Source organism: Danio aesculapii, chromosome 2 (assembly GCF_903798145.1).
Source record: "Danio aesculapii chromosome 2, fDanAes4.1, whole genome shotgun sequence".
Classification (NCBI taxonomy): Eukaryota; Metazoa; Chordata; class Actinopteri; order Cypriniformes; family Danionidae; genus Danio; species Danio aesculapii.
Window position 1 is genome coordinate 45,973,391 of NC_079436.1, and position 11,354 is coordinate 45,984,744.

An 11,354-nucleotide genomic window follows, 5' to 3' on the forward strand; every position below is an offset into this window, starting at 1 on the left:
GCATAATTTTATGTCTTGAAATGTCTTGCTGATAAACCTTGTAGTTTGAAGTATAGTATCAAAATATAAGGATTTAATTGGTGTTTTGATTAATTTAGCTTTTTCATGTCATTTAAATTTGCTCTGTGATCCTTAAAGGCTGTTAAGATTCTTGTAGTAAATATGTCGACAAGATTTTTTTCTATCTAAATTTAAAATTATTGATTATTATTGCAAATAATTGCTGTTATTAAAAAAGTATAAACGGCAAATTACAGTATATGAAGAAAAAAGGAAAACTAAAATAAATTAATGTCTAGTAATGAATTTTGCCTGCTTCAGATGATAACATTGTGTTATACAGCAGAACAGATTGGGTAGTTTCTAACACTTTTGTAATCTGGCAAAGAAAATTGATCCGATTCCAATACTAAAAGCACTAATATTGACAGATATGGACTCATATATTGTGCATTTGTATTGAAAAACTTTTGTTATCCCACAACTCCTTGCGAATTGATTTAGAAAACAGGACACAGACACACAAACAGACCCATTCAGCAAACATCTGATAAAAATATGCTACTGGACATATAAGTGAGCATCTACACTCAGACTTGTAAAGGTCACTTGAAATTAGAATAACTTTTTTAAAAATGTTATTATCAGCTTTTTGGTCTTAAATATATCTACAGTATAAGTTATTGACCTTATTCTTCATGTATGAGCAGATGCATCCATTGGAATCTTTTTGGCTTGAGACTTCCGCTCTCATTCACTTCCATTGATTTTTAGAAGTTAAAAACAGCTCGTTCCTGCTGCTTGATGTTGCTCAACCACACTGGCAGAGCTGTGCTAATAATGAAATGTGACTGGCTGTTTTAAAAAAAAGGGGAGGGGCTACTATGTCACGCCCTGTCTTCATGTTTCAATTTGAGATTACGTTAAACATTGAATAAGGTCTTCTGGACCTTTAAAGTACACAGATGCATGCACTCTCACACTGTCTCTCTCTCTCTCTCTCTCTCTCTCTCTCTCTCTCTCTCTCTCTCTCTCTCTCTCTCTCTCTCTCTCTCTCTCTGTCTTTCACACACACACACAGACACACACACACACTCGCGTGCGTGCACACACTGCAGATAGCCATCAGTAAGTGGAAGGCTGGCAAGTACAGTGCTGTAACTGGCACTGAAACTGCAGGAATAGAAAGAGATAAATGGATTAGAGTTTTTTTTCCAGGTGCAGGAGTCAGTGGACAGCAAACACTCATCACTGTACGGATGACATCATCGCTCTGCACCAGGGAATCTGTAAATTAAAAATGTTAAATATTTTTAAAGACAGCTATTAGGTTTTTTTCTCCTCAAAGAGTACTCTGTCATCATTAAGAGAGGTCAGTTAGCTGAAGATTGTGGTATACTTGAGTTTAGTTGAAAAAATGATAAGGTAGAAACTAGGCTGTCTGTTACACCTCCATCGACATTCATAATGGAGCTTAACAGCAGGGTTCTGGAAGAAAAAATGCCATTCAGAGTCTCTGTGGTGAAATAGTCTGTCAATAATAGTCAAGCTCTGAGCTCACTGAATGCATTTTTAACCCCAAAATGGAAAATCCATGTCCATAATTTCCCCCCTAGTACTTTTTTTCTGAAGCCATAAGAGATCTTTGTGGAAGGAATAGAACAAAATTGACCCTGGTTACACTGTTAACAATTTTTGTAAATTACACGGTATTTAACTGTAATATGAACTGTATTTTACTGTAGGACAGTTATGCAGTATATTACTGCATTTTAAACATACAGCAAGATAAATGGTGCTGTAAACATAAATACAGTATCTTTGCTGTAATTGATGTACAGTAAGTTACTGGCGGACTGCTGCCAGTAAGTTACTGTAGATTCTACAGGAAATTATGAACAGTGTACGTTGATATACAGTATGTTTCACAGTTACATTTAAGTTTTTTTTTAACAGACATTTTCCAGACATTCCAGAAATAATAATAATTTTTTTTGCAACTAATTACCCCAAATTAATAAAGCATACCCTCAATTAAATGCATGTTTTTTTATGTTTGCATAATTTATACTGAATTTATTAAAACGTAATTTTTTTTCTTTCTTCTGATAAACACAATAAAAGATACTGTATACGGAAGAATGTTCAAAAACAGCCATTAGCTGCATCCTAAATGGCACACTATGCACTTATGCACTGTGTACTCATGCATTTACACACTCAACAGCATAGTATATGTATGTAGTGTCATCCCAAATGGAACACTAATGTTTTTTTACTAAGCAGAAATTCAAACCGCTTTCCTGATGACGTTTGACGGGTGCCATTTTAGTGAAATAAATGATCAAAGTACCAAATAATACCTCGATGAGTATAACCGCATTCATCGGGAGACGGTATAATCACTCTCGTTGGAGAACTTTGCTTTCACAATCCAAAATTAATTAAGTTATCCAACATGCGCACTCGAAAGCTCCACCTCTTCTGTTACGTGAGCAAAGCTGCAGCCGTTGAGTGTGTGATTAACATTACACACTTCATTTTAACGGTTTAATAAGCGCATCATCCGGGTAATTAAAGTGCGGTTATTATTTTTAGAATTTTCAGTGTGAATGCACTGTTTATACTACAAAATGGAGTAGAACAGTGCATAAGTATGCAATTTGGGATGCACCTATTGATTTCCATAGTATTTATTTATTTGTATTACTACTATGGCTGCTTTCCCCCAACATTCTGTAGAATATCTTGTCCTCAACAGAATTAGACAATTTTTAGTAAACAGTGAGTATTTTTTTCATCTCTTGAAGACCTTTTCCCCCTGAAGCATTACATCAATCTAAAATTATTTTATTTAATTCAAATTCACCTCTATTTCCCTTTAGATCTTTAAAAAATATGCTTCATTGCAATCTCAGAGCTTTGTTTAGTACTATTTAGTGTGTAATAAGTGGCTAAAAAAGTTAATTCAAGAATCTAAGTTGGTTGTCGCTGTTGAGTTTTATTGCTAACGTGATGTAACCCATCTTCCAGGTTCTGGTTTGCATGTGCATGAGTGATTTTTAATTTTCTCCATAGTCATGATTTTTCTCTCCCTCTCTCACCACCCTCCCCTCCCCCTGTTTTGTTGTCCGTTGGTTTCTTCCATCATTCTGTCCTCCCCTCCAAACTGCTTGCCTCGTCCTCCTCTGGACTGTACCATTGTCTTGTACTGGGGGGTTTGACCATTCTCAGTTCACTTCCTCTGAAAAACTCCAAGAGCGATAGAGGTAGAACTCTGAAAAAAGTTGCACGGTAAGCATGAATACATTTACTAAAACAAATGCATTTCTTAAAATTTGTGTTTGTGAGAGATTTTGCTCAGGTTAGCTCCGCCTCTTTAATATACAGCTACTACTTGATTAAGTGAAAGCTAAAGAGTTGTACCTGACTCTGCTTTTAAATGGTCTGAACCGTGTTTTGGATTCTAGTGTGATTCACATTTGGTGTGAATGCAGTCTGGTCTAATATTTTTTTTGCATGCGGACCACTAATGTTAACAGTTTGTTTGATAATATTTCAGAGAAACAATGACAGGATTTTTTTTTGTGACTGCTCATTTTCATGCTGTTGTTTCACTGAATGTTATTCCTGAAATGTTCTGTCCAAACGCCCAAATGTTCTGTATTTTTTTTCCCATCTCCATCTTTTCACCAATACATTATTTTAAAATAATTTTTAATAACTGTTTTATAGAGTATAAATATCTAAACAGTCTTGAATCATGATAAGTTAAACTAAAGATAAGTTTAACTGAGAAGCAAAATGACTAACTAAAAAGGTAGTAAGTCTTGTCTTAAAATGTTAAAATTGAGTGTTTAAATGAATTAAAATATATGCAGATGGGTCAGGAAAACAAAAAGCTTTTTTGCTTTAATTTAATTTATTTTAATTCTAATTATTTATTTATTTAGAATGTTTTTCCTTTATTAGATTTTTGCAAACAGTTAAAGGTGTTGCATTAATTATAAAATGATACAGGAGGTTTTTATTTGTTTGTTTGTTTGTTTGCTTGTGTTTGTTTGTTTGACTATTTATTTATTAGATTTTTTTCATCTATTTTATTGGTTGTTTGCTAACAGTTGAAAGTGTGACGTTAGTTGCAAAATGATATAGGAGATTTTTATTTATTTATTTATTTACTAATTTATTTATTTGATTTTTCCACTATTTTAGTTATTTGCAATCAGTTGAAACAGCAAAATTATGTAGAAGGTTTTTATTTATTTATTTATTTATTTATTTATTTATTTATTTTGTTCGTTTGTTTGTTAATTTGATTGTTTATTTATTTATTGTTTGTTTGTTTATTATTTATTTTTTCCTCCATTTATATTGGATTTTTGCAAACAGTTGAAAGTGTTACATTAGTTGCAAAATTATACAAGATGTTTTTATTTTATTTATTTGATTTTTCCTGCATTTTATAGAGTTTTTGCAAAAAGTAGAAGATGTTACATGAGTTGCAAAATGATATACAATGTTTTAATTTATATTTGTATTTATTTAAATAGTAATATTAATTAATTCACTGGTTAACATTGTCCAAAATATTTTTACAGCATTTATCATAATAATACTTTATCTCAAAACACTTTCTTAAAGCTGTTGTTGGCAGTAGAATTAGTCTTTATCTTTCAAAGCTTTCAAAACCCAACATTTATTACTCATGATACGTATGTGTTGTTTATTTGTGGATTTATGTTGTAGGGAGTTTACAAGCTACATCTCCCGATATAAGTCCTTCTACGCCATGCTTCCAGACATGCTGTGTGACGGAGAGATGGTCGTCGATGAGCAGTCATGTTGGAGTGGAGATGATGTGGTGAAAAGGTGAGACATTCATTTTGTACAGATAAATGACAGGATAACCTCTAGTTTCAAGTCTAGATAGGACCAAAGAAAATGATGTTTTCCTTTACTTTAGTTGGTTTTGCATGTCTTAGCATGATCACCCATGAAGCTGATCTGTTGGCTTATATAGAGGGGTGTTGGACACTTTTTGACCAGCTTGAAAGACATGCTTCGGCTGGATTAGCCCCCTGGATGTCAAAGTGCTTAAATATGACTTTTCTTTGCAATTATATCCTAATCCAATCATGACACACTATATATTGTTGGAAATGTCTTCTGAATACATATTTTACCACAATTTTTGTCATGTAGAAAGATTAAAACAAAATGTGAAATGTGCATTTTTCTCAGACTCTTGTGTGTAGGTTCAGTAATTTCACTTTTATGTCAATGAGTATGGTATTTTCATTGCCTGAAAAATGAAATAACTGTACATAAGCATAAGAGGTTGAGAAAAATGCTAAATTTCAGATGGCATTTAGAAGTTTTTTCATCTGAACTCTTTATTTTAAACCATGATATTGTAGTCTGAACATAAGGCAATCATGACAAACTATATATCATTTGAAAGCTTAAAATGTCTAGTTTCCAGATCTAGTGACTTTTTGTACAATAATATTGATCAACAGTTACTTATTGTTTTGCAACAATGATACATAAATGTCATAAAGCATTACTTTGCTACAGCAATCCAGATGTAAAATTTTGTTTAGATGTTTTAAGATGTTAAATTTAGATAAAATAATACCAAAATATTACAAATGTTTTCAAAAGTATGACAAAATACAGTTCATATTCCTCCAAAACATAGGGGGCGCTCCTGTATGATCGGCAGTGGAAACTGGATGTCATCCGGTGGTAATGTTTGGTACTGCAGCCAAACAAAATCTTATTGAAAGCTAGTTTTTTGAGAGATCGACTTCAAATTTGGAACATGATTTATGCAGATATACAAATATATTATTACATTACTAAATGCATTACTAAATGCATCAGCATGTATTATAATAAGAGATGCATTTATGTAATTGTATTATTTTCGTAAACATAAATGCACACAACATTTGTTTATTGAACTTTTTTTACTTCAGCTACAATCTCACAACTGCCTTCTTTAAAATCAGATCAAGCTTAAATCTGTGCACTAAATATTGGTTTAAGTTTAAGTTGAACATGCCATTGTCATGTATGTGTTCAAAAAGTGGGGGTGACAATTAAGCGGTTAAATAGCTTTGCACTAGGTTTGCACTGCTGAAAAGGCTAGGAGATCTACTTTTAGCAGTTTGCCAGGACCCATCTGGCTTGGGTCTGGTATGTGTATTTAATCTTTTAAGAACAAAAAAACACATCATTGCAAATAATCAGTCAGGAAAGTACAGATGGAAAAGCCAAACACACCCACAGAGCCCCACCATTAACAAGAAATTACCTTTGGGCCACACTGACTGACTCCTAATAGATTTATAACAAATCCGTTGCCCCTCAGAGAATAAGTGTTTACTTTAGAGTGAATGTCTGGCTCCAATTTCATGCCTCAAAAGATAACTCACCCTAACGACCAATGATAAACGGCTTAACCGATGTCAGGTAGCACAGAGGAGTGCTGTTGCATTGACACTCAGGAGATGTTGAAGTTCGCCGATTTCTTTGTTTCTTCTCCCTCTTTCTCTCACCAAATTCTCCAAGTTTTGGTCTCCTAGAGATTTGGGGTGGTTGTAAAGCACAAAGACTGTTTTGCGGTGTTTGTGGCCCAGCGAAAGTCTCTTTCTCTCACATCCATCACTCTCTCTCGTTCTCAGAGAGGTCACGCGGCACATCGACGGTCTGTATTTCATTTCCCCCGTTGGCTTCACTTCTTAAGCACCGTCAGCAGAACATGCAATTATGACAATATTCTCTCTCTTTCGCTCCTTCACTCGCATCCATTCTGTCCTCTTGTGCCCAGATGTGGTTCCCGCCTCATCCCAATTGTCTCTACTTGCAACTGACCAAATCCTGGCCATCAACAATGCAGAAAGACTTGTTGAAGACTTTGAATAGACATAATCTTCAAAATGATTAGCCCACCTCTGAGATGTGAATTTAATGTAAACACAATAAACATAATAGTTTGAAGCCCCGTTTACACTAATACGCTTTAGTTTTAAAACGCATAGCTTTTGTTATGGTTATGCCTTCCGTCCACACTACCCCAGAGTTTTCGAGCGCCGAAAACAGAGCGTTTTGGAAATGCTGAAGAGGCTGTTTTGGTTTGAAAACGCTGCTGCTCTGTGTTAGTGTGGATGGGGGAAAATGGAGACATCTGAAAATGGAGGCGTGGCTGCAGACATTTGCCCATCTGATTGGGGCTTTTCCCTCAATATTAAGTAGCCTACACACAGTTCAGTCTTGCATCCTCTCCTTGTAAGTTCAGACTTCACTAGTTTGGTATGGAAAACAAAGTCCTGAGGACACGTCGGGTAAATCCATAAAGGAAACAATGTACTTTATAACATCATACCCATCAGCCTGGCTATGTTGTTTCACTTTCTTAACAATGAAATGAAAACATGATATTAGGATCTGTCTATTTTCATTTTGAAATTAACAACTTAGCAACCAAAAATGTCGAGGCATTGTGTAGCTATATATTTATATGAGCATCATCTTCACTGTATGCATATTTATAACAAAATGGAGCCTATAACAGAACCGCCTCCTTTCATTTACTTTGAATGGTATGAAACCTACCTTGTCTCTTTTGCTGAATATTAGTTTTCAATAATAATCAATAATGGTAATCAATCATACAATACGTTTATACAATATAGGAAATAAAGCCAAGCAATCAGTCAGATGTGCAGAATCAGCGTATGTGGTTACATGAATTAATATATTAGTAACTTATCTTTGCGCTCAGCCAAAACACATTACCTGAGAACAAGTGATAGATTCAAAAGACCAAAGAGTCATTAGATATAGACAAATTAAATATCACGTTTAACAACTATGGTTAGAAGAGATATAGCAGTAGATACTTGATGAACTATCCAGCGTGTGCTGCTCTCACCTCGGGAGATGTGCTCAAAGCACCCGCTCACTGCCTAGGACTCAGACGTCCGCATATGCTGGAGCGCATGACAGAGTGTGTGTGGACACATGATGTGCATTTTCAGCAGTGCAGTGTGGATAGAGATCTTTTCAGAAACGTTAGGTGAAATGCCAGTGTGGATGTGAATCATTTTGTTCTAAAACGCAGGTTTAAAACTAAAACATATTAGTGTAAACGGGGCCTTAATAACTAATTTCTGTTAACTAATTTAGTTTGTCTTTGCCAAGATGACAGTGGATAAAATTTTTTCTAGTTATTTTGCAAGATATTCCGCTTAAGGTGTAATTTAAAGGCTTAACTAGGTTATGTTAACAAGGCAAGTTAGGATAATTAAACAAGTTATTGATTAGCAGGGGTTTGTTCTGTAACCAATGAAAAAAAAATAATCTTAAGGAGGCTAGTAATATTGACCTTACAAAAATTGTTTTTTCACAAAAATGAGAAACTGCTTATATTCTATCCAAATTATAAGAAAGAAGATTTTCTCCAGAGGAAAATATAGGAAATGCTGTGGAAATGTCCTTGGTCTGTTAAAGAGCACTTGGGAAATATTTGAAAAAGAAGGGAATTTTTGAATAGTTTTGACTTTAACTGTACATGTTTCTCTTCCATGTTGATGCACAATGCATTAAAAATACTGGTGGTTCTATAGTTTTTGAAAAACATTTGGAGTAGAAAAAATTCGTTCAGAATTTGTCAAAGAAACAATTAGAAAAATTGGTTCTGCTGTCTATTGAACTGTATATGAAAGATTTGTGTCCTGTGGGAATTGCATTCTCCTACCAGACCCCTTTATAAGATACTCCTTGCTTGTACTGGGTTGGAACTAGAGGTCTTCACGGGTCCACAAATGCGAGATCTGACCCAAGACTCAAGTGGATTCAGGTCTAAAACTTCAATTTGTTCCTCTGACATTTGGTCATGTATAGGTTATTACTTGCCTCAGGTCTTGGGTGATTGAAAATAAATGTGCTTTTCTAAATGAAACCGATCAGATACAATCCCTTAAACAGAGAGTCTTTTTAGACCACAATAAACAATCCAACTCTACCAGAGAATGAAATAAGGTTTCAGAGATTAGCATTGCTGACTAATGTGTGACATTTAACAAATTTATATGATACAAATTAGGGGTGGCACAGTGGCTCAGTGGTTAGCACTCTCACCTCGCAGCAAGAAGGTCGCTTGTTTGAGTCCCGGCTGAGTCAGATGGCATTTCTGTGTGGAGTTTGCATGTTCTCCCTGTGTTCATGTGGGATTCTCCAGGTGCTCCAGTTTCCCCCACAGTCCAAAGACATGCGCTATAGGTGAATTGGCTAAACAAAAATTGGCTGTAGTGTTTGAGTGTGTGTGAATGTGAGAGTGTATGGGTGTTTCCCAGTACTGGGCTGCAGCTGGAAGGGCATCCATTGTGTAAAATATATGCCGGAATAGTTGGCGGTTCATTCTGCTGTGGCAACCCCTGATAAATGATGAATCAATGAATGTAACAATTGTTTTGTATAGATTTGTTTCTGTACAGTTGAAGTCAGAATTATTACCCCCCTTTTCATTTTTTTTCTTTTTTTTTTATATTTCCCAAAGTATGTTTATCAGAGCAAGGATATTTTCACAGTATGTCTGATAATATTTTTTCTTATTTGTTTTATTTCGATTAGAATAAAAGCAGTTTTAATTTTTTTAAACACCATTTTAAGGACAAAATTATTAGCCCCTTTAGGCTAATATTTTTTTTTTAGACTGTCTACAGAACAAAACCTCATTATACAATAACTTGCATAATTACCCTAACCTGCATAGTTAACCTAATTAACCTAGTTAAGCCTTTAAATGTCCCTGTAAGCTTTTTAGAAGTATCTTGAAAAATATCTAGTCAAATATTATTTACTGTCATCATGGCAAAGATAAAAGAAATCAGTTATTAGAAATGAGTTATTAAAACTATTATGTTTAGAAATGTGTTGAAGAAATCTTCTCTCCGTTAAACAGAAATTGGGGAAAAAACTAAATGGGGCTAATAATTCAGGGGGCCTAATAATTCTGACTTCAACTGTATGTCTCTGTGTGTGTGTAATATAATAAATATAAATAATACACATATATATTATGTCAAAAGTAACAAAAAGTAAATAAATAAATAAATAAAACGGGAGATTTACAGACAGGAAAGTGTGGGCAAAGGAATCAGGTCACCGTGAGCACCTATGTGTCGACACACTAACCACTAGGCTAGTTTTTATTATTAATATTATTTGGAAAACTCTGCAATGCTGAATCATTATTATAAGGCAGGAACATGTATTAAAAGAAGGAAGGTTGATTTGGGTTTCATGTTGACTTTAACCAGCATGTAAGATCTGTGATCTCCAGTAAAAACACACACTGTACTGCAGCCTCCAGAAATAATCGTGTTTTCTTCATCCACATTTCTGCCCTTTTTTTTCTACAGCACTTTCACAATTAATTAGTCTTCAAAAATTGGCGTAAGAAAAATCTGCATTTCCAAAAGAACAGTCAGTCAGCAACGATATGCAGAAACAATGCAAGATATTACTAACATTTTGGAGTCTGATTGGAATGAATGTACTTAAGTGTGAATGTCCAACGCTGTTTATACCAGTTATAGAAACCACATAAAACCACTTAACTTTCTTTTTTAATCAAAAGAGTGGCTTAAATCATGCAGCGTCTCTGTCTGTGACTCACACTGGATGTTCTTTCACATTTGGATTGGTGTTACTCCAAGCAGCTCCCTGCCGTCTCCAACTGTCTAGCTTTGGATCCTCCTAAAATCCATCTATTTTTCACCACAACTTTTTGCTCAGCTGGGTGGTGTGGTGTGGTGGTTAAAGATCTGGGATTGGTACCAAAAGGCTCTAGGTTCAGATCACACAAAGGACAATTCATGGCCCATCACTGTATTGCTCTTTAGCACACTTTTGTTATGGCTACTTAATGGTTTTTACATGCCAGAACTTCTCTCTGCACTTTGAGCAATACAGACTGATTGATAATCTCATATTCCAGTTTAAATTTTAGATAGATCCTTTAATCTGAGATATGAATAATGTTGGTTTCAGAGATCAAGTATGTACTGAATAAAGCTTCTACATGAGCTTTCTTCATCCGTTATACTTTAGCATACATTTCTGGGCACATTTGTCAATTGCAATTTATGCTTTAAGAATATATATATTTTTTAAAGCATGCACATTAAATTGAAATTGAACGTAGGAAAACATCTACTACTCAATATACAGCTGTGAAAAAAAGAGACCACTTGGAATATCTAGGGACTCTATTTTAAAGATCTAGGTACAATATCCAAAGAGCATGGCGCAAAAACATTAACGGTAAAATTATGGTCTGC

The 11,354-nt window shown here is 34.6% G+C and overlaps 1 protein-coding gene across 1 annotated transcript in view; it reads left to right on the top strand.

Annotated features, from left to right (window-relative positions):
* gpc5c (glypican 5c) overlaps nt 1–11,354 on the top strand; it is a 183,797-nt gene that overhangs the window by 118,344 nt on the left and 54,099 nt on the right. Inside the window, exons 5-6 of the mRNA XM_056469465.1 lie at nt 3,235–3,294; nt 4,750–4,872. Coding sequence (XP_056325440.1) covers nt 3,235–3,294; nt 4,750–4,872 — 183 coding nt within the window. The remainder of the gene's footprint in view (nt 1–3,234; nt 3,295–4,749; nt 4,873–11,354) is intronic.